At 42.1% G+C, this 24,192-nt stretch overlaps 1 protein-coding gene across 4 annotated transcripts in view; it reads right to left on the bottom strand.

Moving 5' to 3' along the window:
* Tec (tec protein tyrosine kinase) overlaps nt 1–24,192 on the bottom strand; it is a 108,712-nt gene that overhangs the window by 8,019 nt on the left and 76,501 nt on the right. For 3 of the 4 annotated variants that reach the window (XM_034509127.2, XM_076938625.1, XM_076938626.1), the window contains 10 exons: nt 23,343–23,424; nt 22,524–22,652; nt 20,551–20,591; nt 18,714–18,886; nt 16,254–16,319; nt 10,760–10,814; nt 8,188–8,267; nt 5,000–5,133; nt 1,683–1,757; nt 332–503 (listed from right to left, as the gene is read on the bottom strand). In XM_034509127.2, the coding sequence (XP_034365018.1) occupies nt 332–503; nt 1,683–1,757; nt 5,000–5,133; nt 8,188–8,267; nt 10,760–10,814; nt 16,254–16,319; nt 18,714–18,886; nt 20,551–20,591; nt 22,524–22,652; nt 23,343–23,424 (1,007 nt within the window). The remainder of the gene's footprint in view (nt 1–331; nt 504–1,682; nt 1,758–4,999; nt 5,134–8,187; nt 8,268–10,759; nt 10,815–16,253; nt 16,320–18,713; nt 18,887–20,550; nt 20,592–22,523; nt 22,653–23,342; nt 23,425–24,192) is intronic. The other variant, XM_076938627.1, reaches the window with a different exon arrangement.

The following is a 24,192-nucleotide window of genomic DNA, read 5'->3' on the forward strand; positions in this document are numbered from 1 at the left end:
GTTACCACAGGTAAACAAACCAGCAGGCATATGTGCTGGGTGGGGCCAAGTTTTAATACAAATGAGGGGAGCTGGTAGAAGCTAGAAACTTACGTCATGGGGGCTGGAGAAATGACTCAGTGGATAAGAACACTGGTTGCTCTTCCAGAGGACCTGAGTTTGATCCTTAGCACCCACATGATGGCTTACAACCACCTGTAACTCCAGTCCCAGGGGGAACTGATGCCCTCTTCTGGCCTCTGCAGGTACTGTATATACATGGTGCACAGACATACATGCAGTCAAAACACCCATACACATAAAATGAAGAAGAAGAAGAATAGAAACTTACATCATGACTTTAGCTTCCTCTATGAAATCCTCCTCACACATGGCACCTTCCCGAATAGCTTTGATGGCTACTTTGTACTGGGCTCGCCACTTGCCCAACCTCACCACTCCAAACAGTCCGCTCCCCAACTCCCTCATAAAGGTCAGCTCTGATGGATTAATCTCCCACTTATCTGTAAGACAGACAAGGAAAGGATGCCTTTACAAAGGAAAGAGCCTAAATCCATGAGAAAGAGACCAACCCGAACAGCCCTGAGTAACACAGTAGTAACTACTACAAGACACAGAACAGAATTGCAGCCTGTACCCAGACACCCAGGTGCATAGCCAGTGAGATCCACCACAACGGCAACTATTTTAGCAGTGACAGATTTAGTTTTTACCTATGAAGAGCTTTTATAAATAATGATGAAAACAGAAAATCTAGTGTTACTATAAAATATAATCATCTAAAAGCCCATTCTATGGATGCACTAAAAACAGTTGTAAAACTTGCACCCAGAGAATTCTTTGGCTAAAACCACGGGTTCCTCCTAACTGGGTTACAGGGGCAACTCCAGCAGAGTGAAAGGCTGGCATCTCTGCCTCTGTCTGCACCTGTTTCATTTATTTCTGGTCACATACATGCACATGGCAGCATGTTAATTAGTCAAAGATCATCTATGTAAGACCTGCTGATAGCTAACTTACTTCCCCCACCTCCCTGCTCATGGATGAAGGCACAGAGAGGTAGGATGCACTGAGGAATCTTAGAAGTTTGTAATACCCTATTATACTCTGAAGACATTACACTAAATGTCTCTAAGAGCTATCCTAAACAGCTCTACAGTCTACCTCGGATTCCACGAATAACTACATCTCCCAAGGGCCAACAGCCCACCAGCTACAGGTACAGGCAATGATTCACAATGGCCAGGCTGCATCCTGGAGCAATCAACTCCTTAGAACCAGCTCATCCCCTCGGGCAATAAAGACTTCTTCAGACCACCTTGCAGGAGTAGGTCTGAGATAATTATCAACCAAGCCACACTTGGATGTCATGTCTGCCCTTCCCCTAGTCTTTCTCTGTCGCAGCCTTTGATGTGCATACTCAGGAGACATTTCCTCCAGTCCCTCTTCCTGTAAAGCACAGTGATTGAGCCTCTTTCTGCTTTTCACCACTCTTCATCCTCAGCTGGCACTGTGAGACAGGTGGAAGAGCTGAGGCTGTCAGGGCTGCCGGGACCTAGGCTTGCACTCTAGAATTCTGGTTGCAGTTCCCCTGAGTTGAATTCTACACGTATATATTTGTCTCATAGAGCTGGATTCTATTAGAAGGGAACTCCCCAACGCAGCTACAAAGTGAGCCTTACCGTAGCTGAAGCCGGCAGTAGTTGGCGCGTTCTTTCCCTTTGTACTAACTGGGTATCGCAGCCTGGTGACAAGCCCTAAAATTGAAAGAAATGATTGCAGCTGGATTTTATTTTAATCATTCTACTCTGTCAAATGCTAAACAAGAAAGGCACAGGAAACACCATTCACTTATTATTGAAGCCTCCTCTTCATATAAATATGGCACTTCACAACAAGCTTCCAACCATTCTATACATTGCCTTTTTAATACAGTGTTTATCTGACGCAAGGCTAGCTTCCTCTCTCGTCTAATATCGTAAAGGATATTAAAAGATTTCCAGTGCTTATTATCAGTGAGTTCATGATCTTTTTCAATATAAGATCTAAACTATGAAAGAGGATTTTATTAGTCTGCTAAAAATTAAAGCAATTCACCTGGTGTAACTCAGTGTTCCTGACTGCAGCACTACAATCTGGGGTGACGATTATCAGCCAGTGGAAATCAGTGAGGTAAGTCAAGTCGTTTAAGTTGCTTAAAGTCCCAAAGAAGAAATGGGGGGCCTTCTTCCAAGAGTACCCAGATGGGGCTGTATTTCTTCTATACAGAACATTTTATACCTTATGACCATGTGTGAGTCTGGATTTATCACCATTTAATGTTCATTGCACTCTCTTCAAAGGCTTATTATATGAAGCAGGCACTAAATACATGTCAGCTAAATAAATTAAGATAGTGGTTAAAAAACATGTAAGAGAACACAAAGAGTAGGAAAAGAAATACAATAAGAATAAGAGACTATCAGAACAAGGTTATAAAAAAGTTTTTTGAAAAACTGTTAAGAATTAATTATCCAGCAGGGCGGTGGTGGCGCACACCTTTGATCCCAGCACTTGGGAGGCAGAGACAGGCGGATTTCTGAGTTCGAGGCCAGCCTGGTTTACAGAGTGAGTTCCAGGACAGCCAGGACTACACAGAGAAACCCTGTCTCGAAAAAACAAAACAAACAAACAAACAAACAAACAAAAAGAATTAATTATCCAAGTTGTTTTTGTTTTTTGGTTTTGTTTTGTTTTGATTGGGTTTTGGTTTTGGTTTTTGTCTGTTTGTTTTATTTTGTTGGTTTTCCAGACAGGGTTCCTTATGTAGCCCCGACTGTTCAGGAACTCAATTTATAGACCAGCTGTCTCAAACTCAGAGATTCCCTTGCCTCTGCCTCCTGAGCACAGGGATTAAAGGCGCGTGCCACCATGCCTGGCTTAATTGCTCAAGTATTGAGCACAGAATTTCAGAAAATCCAGCAAACCCACTCATAGATGAGTAACGCCGAAAGAAAGGAAACTCTACTTCCATGACAACACATGAACACAAGCTTGTTATCTGTCGATAAAAAGGAGCGAACACCTTCTCTGACTGCTAGCCTGCCTTAAAATTTCAACTTCCTCAAGATTTCTTTCCTGGAATAGGTCAGACTTGAGCAGAACACACAAGGCAACGTCTAAGGATATGTTCAGTGAGTCCATCATAGAAAACAAAATAGGCAAAACAACAACAGCAACTAACCCTGGGGATTTCCACTGCCCAAACTCCCTAGCAGCCTTTTCTCTAGTATCACGGAATCGGGAGCTTGTGCAGACCCAGGCTGCATCCGGTTTCCACAGATAAAGGAGAAACCTTGTCAAGACAGATGTGCTAAGACAGCTTCCAGGACTGTAAGCTGGAGGGAGGGCCAATTGTCTGTCTCCACATTCAGCACCATTACACTGACACTGGGAATGATTTAAAAATGAAACACAGATTTCTAACTGAACTGGGTACCTAACACTTGTGCAAATATCACCAAGGCTCGGCGTAATAATAATTTATGTACAACTCCCATTTTTATCTTTTCTAATTATTTCAACAAGGAATTCACAATACGACATGGACAAATGTAAAACTGTTGCAATGTACTGAAACAAAACACAAAAAAGAAACCCAGCCACAGTATAAATTGATATTTCCATGAACCGTTTAGAACAGCCAAATCTACTAAGAAAGAAAGTAGGTTAGTGGTTGCCTGGGGCGACTGCTAATGGATACAAGATTTATTTGGGAGATGATGACAGTGTTCACAAAATTAGATTATGGTGATGTGACCGTTGGCACACTGTAAACATTCTAAGAAACATTGAACCCTGTGTTTTAAATGGATGAATTTTGTGGTATATAAATTACATCTCAATAACTCTTCCTATGCTCTGTATATGTAAAATAGTAAATGACCTCAGAGAACAGCAACAGACATTGTATCGAGGGCCTGTGACTCATAAGTCAATTTTCCACAAGTGAAATTAAATACCTGGCTATTGGACACACTAGCTGTTTACACTAATAAAGTACAGAAGCCTGGAAACCTGCTGGGGAGCCTTATTTATTTATTTATTTATTTATTTATTTATTTATTTTTTGCTGTTTGTTTGATGTTGTGTGTAACACAGATTCAAGCTGCTGAAAAGAGCCCATGGGACATGCTGTCTGATTGTCTGTAAGTTTCAGAGGTTAACTTTTTGGTCTGTCACCTTTAGCATGGGACCAAAGCAATATGCATTCCATGAAAATCATCCTTCTTAAACTAGAACTTTGCTGGAGACAGTGAATTGTGTTCTTCTCCTAGGCTAGTGTTGTAAGACAGGTTACCTTCCATGTTATGAGCTATTGCGCCCAGCCAGTCATGTGACCAGGTAGCCCACGCCCTGGTACTCTACAGAGTACTATGTGACAAAGCCAGGGTTCCCTGTAGATTGGCTGTATTGAATACACTTTCTACTGAAGGCGTCTTTAGTTTATGGTACTTTTATCAGGACATAACCTCACTATGAATTGCAAAGTGTATGCACTCTGTTTCTTGGAAAGCTTTAGCATAAACTGAACCCCTGGCTCATCTGAAAGCGTCTATGACCTCTCTACACACATTTTTTAATATTTATTTGATGAGACAGGGGAGAGGGCTTCCTTATGTTGCCCAGACTGGCCTTGAACTCTCTGACTCACACGATCCTCCAAACTCAACCCCCTAGGTTGCTCTTAAAGTAGGCACATCTTGGAATTTAGTTTAGTGCCAAGGCTAAAAAGCGCAGACATTAAAGACCTGAAGTCTTTAATGAAAACAGTGTTCTATGAAATCTGTTATGCTTTCTGGTTTTTCTTTGGATATAGGATGTTCTTAATATGCAATAATTTTACATCAGTCACACTTTAAGAGATAACTACAAAAAACATCTACCTTTTGAAGAATCTACCACAAGATCTGAACATATGGTCACTAACATTCAAAGCGAGTCTTCATAGCTCACTCACCTGCTGCGTTGTGCTTGTGATATTCAATGATCTCAGGAATGGACCCGAAAGCATGCTTCTCTGACAGGTAATACTTCTTTGGGGATGTTGCTGTTTCCTTTATGTGATAATGCCTGAAACCCGATGAGCCTTCTCTATTAAAGAGACAAAATAAAACAACATATTACACCCAGTAGAGGCAGATTTATCCACACAGATATTAATCTCTGGAGAAGGGGGAAAGAAAGGAGAATTGATCTAAATGTTTTCAAGGCAGGGACACATAGGTTCCTTGTGAGTTTGAGGCCAGTCTTATCTACAGAGCAAATCCAAGTCAGTCCAAGCTACACAGAAAAATCCTGTCTCAATAAATAATAATAGTAGCTATTGCTGCTGGTTTTAATTGTTTTAAGTTCTCAAAAGAAAGGTGGTTATAAGTTCTATGGTTGTGACAGCATTACAAATCCTGTATGAGAGAGGTCAAAATAAAACAGGCCCACGTAGAAAAGGGGCTGCTAGATTGGACCAATCTATACTCTTAATGACTTAAAGTTGCTGGACCAAAGGTGTGCTATGTTGGGAGAGAGGCAGGCAGGAGATCCGCCTGGGGAAGGTGTAATGAGACAGACATATGTATGGCACATGAGCACGGGTAACCAGCCATGTGGCAGAATGTAGGTTAAGATAAAGGGTTATCTTAAATTATGATTCTAGTCAGAGAGAGGCCTAGCTATATGGCCAAGGTATTTGTAAATATACTTTGAGTCAGTCTTATTTCTGGGAGCAGAGGGCTAACTTCAACCATCCAGGTAGTAATAACAGAACTTCATTTGTGGATGTTATCTGTAGGGTGATCTCTGTAGGATCTCCTTTCTATTCCTGACACAAATACTACTTTTCCTATGCCCTAAGCTCTTCGACTCACATCAACGGGTGGAAGTCTTAAAAGTGGTCATGATAATAATTCGGCTGCTGGCATAGGAATGGGAACGAGACCATGAACCATCATGCCAGCAGCAGTGGGACTTTAATTTGCTGTTCGTTTCTGCGTTGCAGAGACCTAGACCTGCAGTGCCTAGAACACTTGACCCTCTCAAAGGGACCAGATTAGACTTAAGCAGGGATTCTGCCCACTGTAGGTATCTCTGTAGAATACAGTTCTCTAGGCATTCGTGCATTCAAATGCTTCCGAGATGATGCCCTTAGGGTGGAGCTTAGGTTCCTTGGCCCTGAGGCAACCTGGAGTCAGCTTCTAAGTCCATCATGGGCACCCCTCCTCCCTTCATTCTGTCATCTGTCTTTCCACAGTCACCCCAGACATTCCCTGTGCTTCTCTGATGTCATCATCTCCTCTCACTGTTGAGTCAGCAACTCTCTCCCTTTACTCAGGTTTTTCCTTTCTTGCTATAAAGTCTCAGCTTAGATGTCACTCAGGAATAACTGGGATGTATCTTGGTAACAGCCCCTTCCCCCACGCATTTATAAACCTACCATGACTGCATATAGGCCTGTCTGTGGCCCCCATTAAGCTACTGAAGCCTATTCTACTCAATGTAGCATCCTTTGTACATAGCTCAGGGCATAATAATTATCCAATGAATGTTACTAAATCTTCCATAGTATTCTCAACATACATGTTGTGTGTGTATACAGACATACATACATACATATGAGAAAATATAGGGAAATTTTCTGGAGAAAAAAAGTACATAAAATAGTCCAGGTTTTAGAACTAAAGGTTACATTTTTTTCTCCTAATGCTGAAAATTCCTATTTAAAAATTAGGAACACAAACAAACAACATAGAAGGTTCCTATCAAAACACTGAGTCAAAAGAAAAAAAAATCTGAGGCTTAAGTACATAGCTCAACAGAGGAACTGCCTGCTATGAAGGTGTAAAGAAAGGAGTTCAGGTCCCCAGCACTCCTATAAAACTCAGATGCCATGGCATGTGGCTGGAACTTCCATGCTCTGCAGGGCTGAACAGTGGGAAGAGACAGACTGATCCCAGGAGCCCACTGGTCAGCTAGTCTAGCCAGTGGGAGAATTCCAGGTTCAGTGAGAATCTCTGGATGAAAAATTAAAATAAACAAATGAGATAGAGAAACGATTGAGGAAGATATTGAGAAGTCGAGCTCTTATCTCCACATGCACACACACACAGGTGAACACACCTGCACACACACGTTCCCAACATGCACATGCCACATGCCCACACATAAAAAGAAAAGGACACACTTGCAGAATAGTTGACTGATTATATCTGCCAAGATAGAGTAATCAGCCCTTAATAATTCTGCATCACTAGGTCTGCCAGATGATCCTGGGCCAGAAGGCTGAAGATCGGATTCTCCAACATTCTGTAGTATAGGGACTGTCCAGGTGTCCAGCAGTCTCTATAAATTGGCTATGTTTTAGAAGCTATGCTTTGTGCTTCCCATAATCTCAGTTAACTCAGTCATTCTGGATTTCTGATGGGGTTGAAAAAACTTACAGTCTCATAGCCAATCCTTGCTATTTACTTTGAGAGAAAACATTTGAGAGGATGGTTTTTAGCTGACATTCATTCTAAAGCCAAGAAAAAAAAAAAAAAAGCCAGGCTCAGAACTAAGTCTTTTATTTAGGAGAGATGACAGAGGTTCTGCTTAGTCAACAAAATGATGGACTGGGTATTAGGTCTATCTTGCACCTTACTGACATAAATTAGTATAGTTATGCTCTAACTGTATTTTGAGAAAAGTTTTATTTTAACAGTAAGGGTGATATGTAGGAGGAGCTAAGGTGGGAGGAGTAAGGAGAGGAGGAGGAGGAGAAGGAGAGAAGGAGCTAGGTGATGAGAGAGAAAGAGAAAGGGGTCCAGATATGGAGGCGGATATTCACATGTCTCCGCCAGTCAAAAATAGTTGATATACCTAGATTAGGTATTAGGTTACACTTCTGATTGATATTAAGCATTACCAAACTTATAAAGCCTTTGGTTGACATTTTAAAAAATTGTATAAAAGCAAAAAGGAGAAGGGGGTACAGGATAGGGGTTTTCTAGGGAGGGGAAATGGGGAAAGGGGATGGCATCTGAAATGTATAAATAAAATATCCAATAAAAAAATAAATTAAAAAATAAATCTATACATCTTCACAAGTGAAAGACAAAATAAAATAAAATAAATAACAAAAGCAACCACTAAAAACACCAGAGCGTAACTACTTACCCCCCAAACTTTGTGTAAAGGGAGACTGTGTACAAGCCTGGTTGACTGGAGTCTCTCACCATAAAACCACCTTCTTTATCCTAAGAACCAAATTAAGACATTTCTTTTTAAAATTCAGTTACTAAGGCCCTGGCAAAGATTCAAGAGTTTCGTTTCATCATTTCACTATCATTCTTTGTGTAGAAAAATCTGCTGTCAACAAGAGCAACTGAATAGAGTCCCTTGAGTCTTCCACCCGCACACCTTTCTGCCTCGAACTCCCAGGCTGTAAGATGACAGGAGAAGGCACACTCCATTCCTTGACTACAACCTCTCACACATGCAGAAGTGGGCCGGGCTGGCAGCTAATGTCTCAGGGCCTCTGCAGAGCTACCAGGAAGGTCCCCGGGTACTGTAAGCCCTGGGCTTGTGAAAACAATCATTGAGAATCTATTTCTAGGTTTCAGCTCATTGCCATCCTCATGCTTGGTAGGAGCTTTCAATTCCTCACTGTATCAATTCCTAGCCACAGAGCCTTTATCCTGAAAACACCTCAGTGCTCTTTATGAGAATGTGTTTCAATACCCTTGATTTCCCATGCCGTTCCGTGTCTAATACCATAATACAAGAGACAGGGGGGTGACTCCAACAGAAATTTAAAACATGCAGACAACTCTGATTAATGGTTACATTCTCACCAGACCCCACTTGAAGGGCAGGAAATAGAAGTTCCATATCTCAGACACTTCTGTGTCAATGGCACCATATCCGATTTTTACTTTATGAAAAATGTGTTTCATGGTTGAAAAGTAACTTTTATTCTTATTATAAGAAAGACAATAGAATTTAAAGCCCCTTATCTGATAACGATTTGATAGGAAGTGTGATCATGAATTCATTGGTTAGAAAAATAACAATAGCTACCATTTTGAAAACCTAATCTTCTTAAATGTGTCCTCATATGTAAACGTATTTAATGATCATTTGAACATTTAACAGTCATTTGAGTAATACTCTTTCTTGTTTTTCTTCTTTTATTTCATGGGTACAGAGAGGGGACACAAAAAGATGAGATAACTTTCCCCAGGTCACCTGTCTAGTCAGTAGCAGATGAGCAAATGAGAATTGGAAGGCCAGACTGTCTAGGTACTGGACACTGAACGAGCCTTGTAGTATAACCTACACTCAGTGCTCAGCAAAGCCTTGGTGTCACACTCAGAAGAGCCAGTCTTGAACTATCACTAAGTAAAACAACTAGAAAGTAAATGTGGGGGCTGAGACCTTCTAGGTCAACTTCCCTATCTTACAGACCATGGGGGATGCGCCCAGGTCTCCCTCAGCTCAGCGCAATTTCCCCTTTGTATACATGTATACATTTTCTTTTCCTCTAATTTCACTTTAAGGTGCAAGAAATTCATCATGTTTATTGCCTATGGTATTAAGTTTTCATTTACAAAATATATCACATAATATTCAGACAAACTATCCTAAAACAAATAAATCCAAGCAAAAAAAGAAAATACGTAGAAACACTAAAATCAAAGCAGCAAATGAATGGTCAGTAGGCATGGAAACGCTGCTCAGGGGCGGGTGCCCCTCACTATGCAGATTTCCATGTGCCCAGCCACAGTCTGTTCTTCTCCAAAGAGCTGAGTCCTAAGCTTGAGAATTTGCCTGAACTTTGGCTTACAGGTTGACACAGGTCATTACATTAAGATGAGGTCATCAAGTTCAGTATGGTTGGCACCCTCACTAAATGAGATGATGTAAACAGACAAAAATGTGTGCATGGAGAAAGATGGAATGAAGAAGTGGGGAGGGTGGGCATCTGCATCCAAGCCAAGGAGAGTTACTTAGGCCCTCTATCATAGGCCCCAGAAGCAATCAATCCTATTGACCATTGAAGGAAACCCCTCTACACAGTGGGGGTTCCCTCCTGGACCCCGGATTAGGCACCAATTACACTCAAACACCTGTTTTCACAAAGAGATCATTTATTAAGCAGGAAAGAAAAGTTAACGTGGTTGGTTTCTGACTCCTGCAGAAAAACAGCAACAAATGAGAAAAGGGGGAGGTCTGTCTTAGAATAGGTTAGGATTTGGTGGTATATTTTAATTGGGCATATGAATTAGGTGAGCCGAAGGGGGCTTTTGATTGCCAGACTTCAATACTCTGATAGCTGGACCTTGGTAGTCAGCCTCAGGAGGAGGAAGTGGCCGAATAAAGGGATGGACTTGGTGACTAGCTTTAGGACTATAATCTAACTGTTTTAGCCAGGCAGAGGGAAAATAGAAGGGCAAGGCTGCTAGGGTCATGTCCACTACGCTCAAGCTGGCCAGCATCCCCTCAACCATGTTGTCAGTGATGGACTGTAAGTGATGAAGTCCTGACCTTTGAGCCACTCGATTTGTGACTCTTTGTTATAGTAAAGCAACACTCCAGTACCCTCCTTTAAGTGATGTGAACAAGACAGCTTATATTGTATCACAGCCCTTCAGGCCTTAGGAATAAGTATATGGACCCACACATGAAGGATTCATTAAAATTAACCTGTGCTGCAATGCAACGTGCAAACGTGAGGACACGCACTTACTTCGGTTCTGAGGAGCTGCTCTGCTTTGCTTCTGTTGGTATTTCTGCAATACCACCTGATCAGAAAGGAGATGCTTGTCAGATTTTGAAAATTACCTTTTATTCACAGTCTGACTAGAAAGCTAAGGCAGGAAACCAGTAACAAACACGTCAATAAGATACACAACCAGAGTAAGAACATTCACAATCTCAATAACATATTTCACGGATATAGCGCCAGATGTATCTTACCCACAGTTTTAGGATGCATGCCCACATCTGTTAAATGGGATCAAAAGTTATTTGTATGTCACAACCTGAATTTGTCACAAGTTCTATGTGTCCGGGCATGGGGTGCATATTTCATTAGTCTTTACCATTTAACATAAAAATCATTTCCCATGTTTTACGACATTCATAGCAAGGATGAATTCTGCTCCAGTGACTAACCCATGCAGGAAATGTCGATTTACATTACTGTCTTGAATTCAAACTATATCTTATTCCAGGCTCCATCTCACAGGGTGGCTAGTCATCGGGTAACTGTGGTACCAGTTCACTGAATTTCATGTAGAACTCAAGGGTCAAAAAATAAGGAGCAACCCTGAAGAACAGGCCATCCAGGTATCCCAGGCTTCCTGATGCCCAGCACACCTAGACCCTGTGGTTACCCTAGCCCCTACATCGACTTTGTCCTGAGTACCTACCCTCCTTCCTACCTGGTCCATACCCTGAGACACACATATCTGCCCCTTCTTGGCCTTTGATGAGCTGTGAGAACTGCCATCCCCGTCCTTATCTCCAGACAGTCTCATCCCTCCATGTGACTATAAGCAAATGGGCCCCAAAAAGTATGAATACGATCATTTTCTCTGGCCTTCTATTTTGTTTGTTTTGATAGATGTTCTGAGTTATCAATAAATCTTCCATCACTGTCAAATTCCTAAAAACTGCAAAAGTCCTAAGGTCACTGGGGCCTCTTTGGTCATCTGAATTTCCCACTGTTGGCCCAGACTATTCAATAAAAGCACCGTTGTGTAGCACTTTCTCATGGGTTGAAACATTCCAACCTGAAGGAAGCTCCTTAACACAGAAGGTAAAGAAGTCAAAATAGCTTCAGGAAGTCCCTGAAGCTGAGCAGATTTGCTGATCCACTCCATCTCCGAGAATAAACAGTAAAAGATTGCTGAGAGTCACTCACAGACAAGACAAGATGAATAAAAGACTCTCTGATCACTAAGAAGAAGAAGCTAAAGCTAGCCAAGGTGTCTGAACGAGGTTTGGATCAAAGGAATCACCTGGGAAGAACACTCTCCAACCTGCTGAGCTGCCTGCAGGCTGTGCAGTGTGCTCCAGGTTCCCAACTCTGTAAGCTGTCACCCATGCTGGAGTGAGCCTTAGTGATGCTTTGAGTGACTTCTGCTTCTGTAATTGACCCCTCACCCATATTCCCATAAGTGACCTCAATAAAAATTACTGGTTCACCAAGTTGGACTTTGGTCTGTTGTCAGTTGAGTAGAGGTAGGGGTGTGTGTGTGTTGTTTCTCCCAGAAAAACTCTTGTCACACAACAGACTTCTGGCTTCTGGCCCCAAACACCCTGAACAAGAAAATTCAAGGCTCCCCCATGACTGAGAAAGACAAAATCACAATGAGCTACAAACAAGACAAGAAATCTGTCTGTCTGTCTGTCTGTCTGTCCCCTAAATGTCTCTAAATGTTTTTAGAGAGCAACTGAATGCCTAGTAAAGTTGCAATACCCTATAATGACTTTGGAGCCTGTGGTGATAAGCCAGGGTTAGGAAGGATCGGCCTGTGCATCACACTTTATGAAACAAGACCATGTTCAACAGAACTGCATTATGGTCAGTGTAGTCCTTATGACCAAGCCATTTATGAATACAACTGAAATATGATAATACATTGGAAGAGATTCATTTTATCACTAAAGCTTTTCTGTTGGTATAAGAAATATTTGTGAGATGCCCAAAACTCTCTCTCTCACACACACACAAAATTGGTTAAGAAAAGGTAGCTAGTTATACACTATGAACTAGCAAGATGTGTGAATTAGAAAAATGTTATTTATCAACAAACCAGAAGGTCTAGATTTAGATCTCCAGAGTGAGAACAAGATAGGGCAGGTTCAGGTGCAGGAAACCTGGAGCACTACACTGTGGCTTTAAGAAGATAGTAAGATACCCAGGAAAACAAGGTCCTCTCCTCACACTGTAAATCCCAGATCCCGGGAAAGGATAAAGGCATCAGGAGAGTGAGGAATCCAGCACAGGAAGCAGCTCTTAGAAACCTGTTCTAGCGACTTGTTTCTACAGCATCTGCAGATTCCTGAAAAAGATCTTTCCATCCTTAAGACAGACAGAGGTTTCTATCCATACCCTAGGGACTCTAGTCAACCCGAGCATGGGGAGCATGGCTCTGGCAGGCCTTCCCCTTCACCGCTCCCTCTGCCTTGCAAAAACAAACAAACAAACAAACAAACAAAAAACCATTAGATTACATTCCTAAAACTAAGGTCTGTTCCCTTATTTGGCCACTTCCTCCTCCTGAGGCTATCAAGGTCCAGTGATCAAACTATTGATGTCCAGCAATCAAAAGCCCCCTTTGGCTCACCTAATTAACATTAACATGCCCAATTAAAATTAACCTCCTCATCCAAACACAGGGTTTCCCTTTTTACCTTTATAAACTGCCATTTGCCTATGGGCCACACATCCTCTCTTCTATCCAGAGGTGGTCTTTGTGCCTCTCTCCCTTTCCCACGGGACAAATACCCCTGCCCCCTTTCCCTTGTTCCCTTCCCCCTCTCCCTCATTCTCTATCTCCTGCCTTAGTCTCTTATTCCCTGACCTTTGTCCCTCTGGGGCAAATAAATCTCCTTTGTGCTGAGAACTTGGTCTATGAATGTCTTGTGCCAATACCCTTTACACTCTGTGTGCCAAAGGCCTATGTGCTAGCAGCTTGGTGCCCAGAGTGGCACTATTGGAAGGCTGTGGAACCTCACTGTAATGGCCTTACAGGAAGTTCTTGTGCCATAGGAGCACATCCCTGGAGGGGCCTAGAGCAACCCTGCCCCTTCCTCCCGGTTTTCCAGTTATGATGCAAACAGGTCTGTTCTAGTGCATCTTCCCATCACGGTTTCTTTCTCACAATAGTGCTAAAACAATATATCACATATCATGGAGCCAAAACTCCAAAACTGCAAGCCAAAATAATTTTTTTTTTAACCAGGAATTTGTTACAGTGATGTGTAGCTGAATGATATTAGTACACAAACCCAGACCCTTTAGGTATATTGAGTAATAAACAAAGAAATAGATAACTTGTAATAGGTATTTCATAACAGCTCTTCCCAGTCAGTCTCTCCTCTCTCTCTCTCTCTCTCTCTCTCTCTCTCTCTCTCTCTCTCTCTCTCTCTCTGTGTGTGTGTGTGTGTGTGTGTGTGTGTGTGTGTGTGTGTGTGCCTCTAGTATCCAAACTGTGGACAGGTGCATAGGTCAAACTACATTACTGAAAACGCTGGTAGAGCTGGGTCTGACCCAAGGACAGCAGAGGTCTGGGATTCCTGACTGGCCCAAAAAGAGAGAAAAACATTTGCTTCAACCTCCATGAGGACGTGGAAGATGTGTTACTAACCCAACAAATGCGGGCAAACCCCAACAAAACAGAACCAAGCATAGGGAGGTGAAAAATAGGGACTCTGATGACAGCCTTCAGCCTCACTGCCTGGCATAATGCCAAGCTGGAATCCCATCCCTGGCAGAATGCTGACGGACTCCCACACTGGAGTCATGGAGAGGAGAAAAATTCTTCAGTGAGATTAAATCTCCAAGTGGTGCTATAACCCAAACACTCATATCCAAGTTAAAAACTCCAGGAATAAAATCTTTATTTGACATGCAGTGAGTCATAGGGAATTTTCCTGGTTACATCAGGAGTCTCAGGTTTCCATAAAATATATTATCAGTTAGCCCTTGGTCCTGTCATTTCAGATCAGTTGAAGTTTGAGCCTTTGGGCATATTCCCTGTTCCTAAGAATTTTGTTGTAATTTCCTAAGAGATATTTAAGAGGCAAACCACCAGATTTTACATAATTATTTATTATGATAAAGAAACCCCAGAGAAATACATAGCCTGGCAACTGTCATTAAGGAAGTCTCATGGAATGCACTGAAAAGACCTAGCCCATATAGCCCACTACGCCATGGTAACACGTATAATCTACTACACTCCCACTCCCCAAACTACATGAAGTAGGCAATAGCTCTCAAGTGCTATGTTAGACACATGTGTAGTATGGCACTACACAAGTAAAGACCACTATAGCACAGGGTAAGCATTTGCATATCTACATACACAGAAGACACAAAGATATTGGGCAATAAGAGCTCTTCAGCTCCATCACGATCCTATGGAAAGATGGTCAAGCACATAGTCTGTTTTGGTAAAAATGCACTATATAGTACATAATTGTATACCATGCACATTTCTACTTCTAACGTCACATTAAGGGACCACGCCACTGATGTTAGACCCTGGTGGTCCTCTAGATTTTGAGATGCTCATGTCATCACGGTGAGAGGGGCAGAGAAAGTGAATGTCATATTAATATCCTGCCTCAGGGGGACCACAAGAGCATTGATATTCATGACTGTGCTTTAGATTATGGCTATGCATTGCCTGTGGGCATAGAAAGCAAAGTGTTTCTACAAAGGAGTCAGGCAGCCTGTGTCAGGAGTCTCAACAAAGGATTTCAGAGAGGTGGTTTAAGACAGGAGAAGAGGTTATCCCAGTTATTTTACTATAGCAAAATCACCTGAAACAATCTGATACCTCACTAATAAGAAGGCAATTGAACTATTATGTGTCCATGTTCTGCTTGTAGCCATTGGACCTTACCCAACACTAGATCAATACCAAGAACTCATCAAATATTTTATAAATGTATGACTGAATGAGCTATAATGCAAGGATGAAAATATTTTCCAAGACTATTTAATGGCAGGAAGAAAAATAAACTCAAAATGCACTTGTTGCTCAGTGGAAAAAGAAAAATATCATTAATGACAAAGGTCAACTGTTATTCATAATATTTTCTTAGTGATATTTTTTCCTGTTTTCAAAGTTTTAAAAAATTAGAATCACACAGTGTTGTTTTCATTTGAAAAAAAGAAACAATGAAACACTTCCTCTGGGAAACATCGTTCCCTTACCTTGAATGAATGAACAATGATATTTACTTCAAACTCAGCCAAGCTGATTGTTTAAACCCAGTTCAACTCTACCTGCTGAAGTAATGGTATTCACACACAAGACCTTCAAAGAAAGTGTCTTATAGAGATAAGTCTCGGGTTTTTACTAGGTCAGACAGCAGAATTAAGGATATGTTGGTACCTTTTAAAGACATTGAGGTTATCCCTTTATCTTTAACATGTCTTACACAATTCGGAAAGCAACAGTTTCTGCATCTCCACACTTACAAGGTAAACGATTACTTACTCATATTGATCTAAGTTGTTGGATTTCTTTCCTGTGACATAATTACTTGGGATATATCCTTCACTCCTAGAAGTAGGATAAGCAAACAAACAGAAATGACTTTACTTTTTTTTTTTTTTTTTTTTAAGGAAAAGAAACTGGTTTTCTAAAGCGCATTACCTAAAGTTTACACGAAACCCTACCTATCCCAATAATTCAATATATCCATATTGTCTGACACTTTACAATATATGTCCACATTTGATCCTCACAAACATTATGAATATAGAGACCTTATAGTACCCAATTTTTCATGAGGAAACCAAAACCTAGACTAAGATGTTCTCTCATGCCCCTCCTCAAAGCCAGCCAGCATCAGGGTCTGAACTTGCCAATATTCCATGATGCTGGTCAAGAAATGACCATTTCTAAGATTGTCTTAAAGAAACTACTACATCACAAAAGTATAAGTATTGAATGGAGTCACCAGCTGCTCTAATACCTCAGCAAGCACTGCAGGACGGCATCCAAGGGGGAGTACGCGCCCTTTGAATTGGTATCATGAGAAACTCGTTAAAAAGAAAAATTATTGAGAGATAGGAATTGAGAAGGCCTGTGTGGTACAAAGGAACCTTCCATTTTGCCCCCAGTGACTCCTATGTACACAGCACTGTTTAATAGGAGCCATAATACTCGTGTCTACATTTTTTTTAAAAGTAGAAGCTTGATAGTACTGAACCTTTTATCAGCAGCTCACCATACACATGCATGCACGGCGTGCATCACACACATGCACAGATTTTTTTCTGCACTGACAGAAGCCGAGAAGCAGTAACAGTATACCAGCAAATAGAACCCCAGAATTCCACCTGTTATCTATAAAACACTGTTTATGACTGCAAAGAGGCAGAATTCTTCTGAAATATCAAACTGCAGGTCTGCTGAGGAAAAAAATACAAGGTAAATTTGAGTTATTTTACTGAGCCAGAAAGGAAAGAAAAATCGCAACAGCTACCATTGACCTAAACCAACAGAATGATGACTATTTTGGATCAAAACCTACACAAAGAATCCACAACAGTAACAAAAACTACTGGTGAGGAAGTCAGTCATCAACTCCTTCTGAAAAACGGTGCGAGTTCAAGAACAGCTTTATCTGCCTTTCCTGTGGGGACTAATACAATCATCCATAGAGCAGCTCCTTGGAGAATGAAACGCTGCGTGTGCTGGCAGAGTTGGGAAAGGCGCTGTTTTGTAATGCCTAAGCAAAGGGTGGCTCTAAACAGCAATCATGAGGGGATGCTAGCGCCAAGAGGGAAAACAGGATGAGAACTCTACCGTGTGCTTATAAGGCCAGTCCCTGAACCATGAGCACTCTCACTGCCATCGACACCAGCACAGCTAAAGCATCTGTAAGGTGACCAAGCTGCTAACTCCAACCACCAGATTACAAACATCCCAGGAAGGGGACAGGCCACTTGACATAGATGATGATTCATTTTATAAGGAAATAAGCTGGTCTCATCAACAGATCAAATATGAAAAGTGGATAGGGCTATTGTAAAACAAAACAAGAAGACAAACAAACAAACAAAACCCCACAGGAGACATTCAAGTCAGGTGTGGAAGCACATACCAATGGTCAGTTCCCTTAAGCTTTAAATTACCTGTACAAGTAATGTTTGCTGTATATACACAGATATGTATTTTATACACAGGTATACCTATATACACATTGATGGAGAGAATGAAAAATTCAAATAACAAGTTGTTCCCTTATACTGTGAATATACAGAGCGAGAGAGAGAGAGAAATTACAATAAATTATATCTTACAAAAACATGTAGCTAAATGTAGCGCACTTGTGTAGCATGTGTGAGCCAAGTTTGATCCCGGCACACAGGAAGAAGGGGGGAGAGGAGGGGGACAGGGGAGGGAGCGAGGAGGAAGGAAGAAAAGAAGGGAAAGGGAAGGGGGGAGGAAAAGAGGGAAGACAGAACAGCTTTAGTGAATGAGAACTAAGTATAATGTATTCAAACCCTTGGGAGGAGGTAATTAATTAATTTGCATTTATTGAGTGATCGCTAAGGATATACTTCAGAGTTAGTGAGATAGTTTAGCGGGTAAAGGTATCAGCCACTCAAACCAAACAACCTGAATTTGATCCCTGAAACCCAGGTAAAGGTTGATGGAGAAAACCAGCTCCACAGGTTATCCTCTGAGTACACCTTGGCATGCAGGCAGGCATTAGTGCGCGCGCGCACACACACACACACACACACACACACACACACACACCCCAATAGAAAAAGTAAATCTAAATTTTAAATAAAAATTTAAATACACTTCATGATGCTGCAAATTCAGTTTGCCTACACTTGTGGCAACCGGACTAACCTGTTTCAAGCAATTAGAGTGTTCACCTTTCCCTCAGCATGTAACTCACACCCACTGAGAGCTGCATGCAGAGGAAGCACTTACCCGTACTTATCCCTAGCTCTCCACCAATGAACGTCATTCTTTTCCAGGATGATGTACTCTTGGCCTCTCTCTAACCTGAGGTCATGTGCTTCTGTCGCTTGGAAATCATACATCGCTACAACGATTTCTTCAGTATTCTCTTCTTCTGGGGGAATTGGTGGAGGAGGCCTTCTCTATGCAGAGAGAGTAACACTGTCACGTTCAGCTTCTATTTGAAACGGACCGTGAAGCTCAGCAGTGAAACACTACAGGAGTCACAAGTCACCTACCCTAGAGGTCTAGTGTAACACACCCAATGAAGCCTGGTGAGCACTCCATGGCAGTGCCAGTGCCGCTGGACTTTTTAAGAGTTCAAGATTAAAAAAAAAAAAAAAAAAAAAAATTCAAAAAAAAAATAAAAAATAAAAGAGTTCAAGATTCAAGAAAGGAGTAAAGCTCTTGAGTATTACAAGGGTTTTGCTTGACAATTGCTTGTTCTCAGGTCAGAGAGAGAGAGAGAGAGAGAGAGTGAGGAGAAGGGACAGAGGAAGGGAGGGAGGGAGGCAGGGAGGGAGGGAGGGAGGGAGGGGCAATGAGAACTCACAAGTGAGGTACTAGGCAGACTCAAGGACCACATGTGTTGGGAGACTGGTACATCATGGACTCTGTCAACAGATCCTCCACTCAGAGCAATGTGTATACCCTTATCCCTTCAATATGTAAAGCATACGCTTAGGATCTTACATGTTTTTTTATTTATTCTTCATGCTGCTATTATGAAATAAGCCCTAAGTTACAATTGAAGCAAGCTACCCAGAGTCACCCACAGTTCTTATCGGCTAAGGTCCTGACTGGGTCCAAATTACATGTTATTCCACCATACCCCACTCCATGGGCATGTCACTAAATTTCTAAAGCCACTTCTTTATTGTGCTGTGCTCCTCAGACAGACAGATGCCTTTAAAATGTCACACCTCCCAAATGACTCCTGAAGCCAAATGCCAGCAGGTAACAATGATAAAATTGACCCCAACAACAAAAGCTAAAGACCTAAGTGGATGGCGCTGACATTAAGAACTATTCCAGTGAGGACAAGTGAGCTCCAGTACACCTGCTTCTCACGCGGGCCTAGACGACAGCAGTACGGCATGGCTGAACATAACGTCGTCAGCGAAGCACAGACCCATCTCAAACACAACTTAAAGCCATGTTAGGAGACGTTCTGTCGCTAAGGTCTTCTTCCCCAATTGCTTCTTGACTTGTCAATAAGGAAGGCAAGGGACCAATTGCTAAACAGAAGGTACAGGCAGGACTTCCAGGTCCCAAGAGAAAACGGAGACAGGGAAGGAGACAGGGGGCTTTTCTGCCATGCTTAGGAACAAGAAAAAAAAAAAAAAAAAAAAAAGCAGCAATCCTGTAAGGTTTCTGAGCAGCAAGGGCCTTCAGCGTCTGCTACGGGCAGGGGCCAAGGAGATTGGCAGGAGCAAGCTGATACAGGCCACTACGTTTAGGGCAGGAGGAGAAACAGAGATAATAATTGATAAGGGCGTGCCTTTCCAGGCAGGAGATATCTGAGCCCAGCAAGTGTGCCAAGTCGGCAACTTCTAAATAAAGCTGATCCTTTATCCGCAGATCCTAGGGTCTCAGGAGTGGGCTGGTAACATCACCCCTCCAGGAGCAAAGGCAGGTAGGAAAGAGAAGCTGGGTCGGTGCTGGCAGTGCAGATCCCAGAGCTAAGCCAGACAGAACAAAAGAGAACAGGAGTGAGCTGGTAGCTCAGTTGTAGGCTGGGGTGAGAGCACGTTTTTTAAAACAACACACATCAAAGATGTAACATGTAAAGGCAGAGACCACTCACCTTCTTTATTTCTGGAGCAGGAGGCAGGGTCTTTCTTATACCTGTAAATGCCAATAACTGTAAATCACGGTGATGTCCCACAAGAACTGACAGAAGATACTAGTGCCAGCAAGTGAGCAGTCTGGCAGGGAGCCGCTGTGCCCAACTCCCAACCTACACTAACAACAGGACCCCAGGGTCGCCTCCACAGGGTCATCTGGCCTCTTACTTGTTCTTGGTGAATTGAAAAATAAACTGGAGTTGGGGTCTGACAGGGTGAGTGCCTAGCAGTATGAGTCCCTGGCACAATGTTTAGCATCACAGGAAAACAGATGAATAGACACATATGCTGGTTATGGTGGTGTTCCCTTATCTGTGGCTTCACCGCCCACAGATTGAATTGCACTAGCGTGAGAGCCATGGTATGAAAATACTAAATGGAGCAACACGAGAGCTTTCGTTTGCACGCTCTCCTGAGAAATGTGGTAACATTCTTTAGTTGTCTGCTCACACCCTCCCAGGCCATGAATCACGCCTTGGTCCAGCACATCCACACTGCATCCACTATCCGCTCCATTAGTCACGTTACCATCTAGGCTCCCATATCAACTGTGTTGGTATCACAGTGCGTCAATCATTTTTAACTGATGACCCCAAGTGAAAAGCACGGTAATGCTGGCACTCAGATACACCAAAAGGAAGCAAAAGAAAAAAAAAAAATGAACTCTTGATCTGAAATCTGAAAAGCTGAAAGGTCTCAATAAGCAAAAAAAAAAAAAAAAAAAAAAAAAAAAAAAAGCTACTATTATTAAGATAACACAATAAGAAAGTGATGTGTACAATAACTTTTATTACAGCATGAGATTAGAGTTGTTCTATTTTATTGACATGTATCGTAGTTAATCTCTTACCGTGCCCAAATCATAAATTACTTTATGGCTGACATGTATGTATTGAGAAATAGTATATATAATGTTCAGTATAACCTGGGGACAGATCCTCTGAAGATAAGGTGTTCCACCATTGTGATGGCAACATGGACAAAAACATCCGTTCTGGCCCCTCGACAGTTCTTGAGTTTGGTGTGACACATAATGAACGCAGATGAAGTTCTAATCAAAGGGATGGGCCAATTTAGGCCCTGTCCCTATAAAAACCTTCCGTGGGCACCCTGAATCCTTTTATCACCCTGTGACCAAAGGAGAAATCGTGGCAGAGTTGGAACAATCTCTACAGTCACCAGCAGGGCCACCACAGAATCGCGCCTGCCAGATCCGGGCCAGCTGCTTGCCTCTGTTTGTATCTCATGTAGAGATTACTAACTTTAACTAACTGTAACTTCTCAGCCATTTCTACAGCAAGTTGGGCTGGACTTTCCCTAGGTAGGCAATAGCCACAGCCCAGAAGCCTGGTCTCTCTTGTTTATGTGCTAGGTGAATATCAGGATGACTACTCAGGAAGATTCAGTGTGGAGGAACTCAGAATCAGAGCTGTTCTTGCCCAAGGCAACAGCCCGGACAAATGGCCACTATCCCCTTTGCAGAAGTTGCGTTGATGCTACTCACATGGTGGTCACAATGCAGGGTGACAGCATAGGACATCCCATCCTCCTCAGTAATAATAGCTTTTGGTCTCTGTGGTTTTCACTCATGACTAAGAAGAGCCTCTCACAGTAAAGGTTTATAGGGGTCCTGGGTGCATCTGAGCCTGGGATCCCAGGCATGCATTGCCACCTAGGGTCCACACTTTTAACTGATTCATTTTAACAGACCTCACTGTTGGAATTAAAGCACCTCAAAGAGACCTCGCCTCTGCAAGGTCCTCCCACTGCTACATAAACACCATCACTCTCAGAGGCTGTATCTGCCCTGCACTTGTACTTTTCTGGATAGTGTGTTCCGCTGAATCAGCATCAAAATCCCATCACTTCTCCCAACACCAACAGTCAGCTCTCGCTGTGTATACCACAGCTAAAGAGTCAGATGGATACTTACTACTCTCAAAAAGATTGTACTTTTCACATCCGGGTGCTAGTTTTTCTGTCTGTCTACAGCACTGGTAACTTCCGTCTGCCCAAAATTTAGGATGGTATTTAATCATGATATTATTGTTGTTCTTTATCTCTGCAATTTACAGAATGGACACATGAGTGGTTAGTGAAATAAAACAAACTAAAACTCCTGGTGAGTAGCTGTCAATCATCACTTCATGTTCGTTTTGAGCATGCCATTGTAATGTCATATATTCAATATTAAAAATGGCTAGATGGTTCTTTCCCTGTCCCCCTCCCCATTCTCTGTCCCCCACCCCCCATCCTTTCTCCCGCCTTTTTTTTTTTTTTTTTTTTTTTTGGAAACACTCATATGAAGAGAAGTGAATCCCTGCTACTCCGTGATGGATTAATACCCACTATCATTGTGTTCCATCAAAGTAAGGTGTATCGTGCAAGACAGACTGTCCATTTAAGCACTTCGTCATGAAAATGTGGCTCCATCCACACCAAGTGTTTGACACTGTCAGTTTCTTAGGAAATACAAATCCCACTGTCATAAAAGGCCATGCTTTATTTCCTCCAACCACACTGTGCAATACATACTGTGCTTTTATTAGGAAAAAACATTCAACTAGAAAGAAATAAGGTTTTCAAAAGAGAAGCTGTCTTCAATGTGTTATCACTTAGGAGGACTGACTGTCCTTGGAGAGATACTCGTTATAATTTATTATAAATGCAAGAGCTATGTTAGCAATGCTTCCGGGTTGGGTTCTTTTTTTGTGTGATATCCTAAAATTATATAAAATACATCAGTTTTTACCTTCTTTTAACTTCTTCACCCATCGGTCCCTGCTTTGTGGACTAGGTGCAAAAATATAAAGTGTGTTAGCATCATGAACAACCTAGAACAAAACAAAAGATGAAGGCAGTGATATACTTAGACTCCCACATAGCAGCATCCCTGGTACTGCAGGCATCGATACAGAATTCTTGGATGGCTGAAAATGAACCCAGTACCTCAGAAATCTAGTTTCTTTAAAAACTAGATTCCTTAGTTACGAAAACACATCTAATTCTTAATTTCATCAAGATGGATGTATGTTTTACGAAGGATTGTGGACAGTGTATTGCGTGTGTGTGTGTGTGTGTGTGTGTATGTGTGTGTGTGGCGTGTGTGGCGTGTGTGGCGTGCAAAGGCCAAAGGACAACCTTGGGTACTGTCTCTCAGGCACCATCTACCTAATTTATTCAAACAGGGGCTCTCACTGGCCTAGAACTTACCAAGTAGATTAGGCTGGCTGGCCAGTAGGTCCCCGGGGATCTGCCTGCCTCTACCTCCCCGTGCTAGAATTATAAGCACACACCATCATACCTGGCTCTTCTTATGTGGCTACTGAGATATAACTCAGGTCCTCAAGGAATTTACTGACTGCCTAGACCCAGGCTTGTATCTTCATGGAAGAAAATGGGTACAGACAGCTATCAGGATGCCCCGTTGATCTTGGCGTTTATTTCACCTTAACTGACTAAAGTTCTGTGAATAAAGTTAGTGCTGTAAGGCTTATTCTAATCCACTATTTTTCTAGATAATCATTTGGATGAGTTCCAGTGTCACCCCTGTCATTTCCTTTGCCCCATTAGTGGATACGAGAGCTGGCTTTAACAAGCTG

Source organism: Arvicanthis niloticus, chromosome 7 (genome assembly GCF_011762505.2).
Source record: "Arvicanthis niloticus isolate mArvNil1 chromosome 7, mArvNil1.pat.X, whole genome shotgun sequence".
Taxonomy (NCBI): domain Eukaryota; kingdom Metazoa; phylum Chordata; class Mammalia; order Rodentia; family Muridae; genus Arvicanthis; species Arvicanthis niloticus.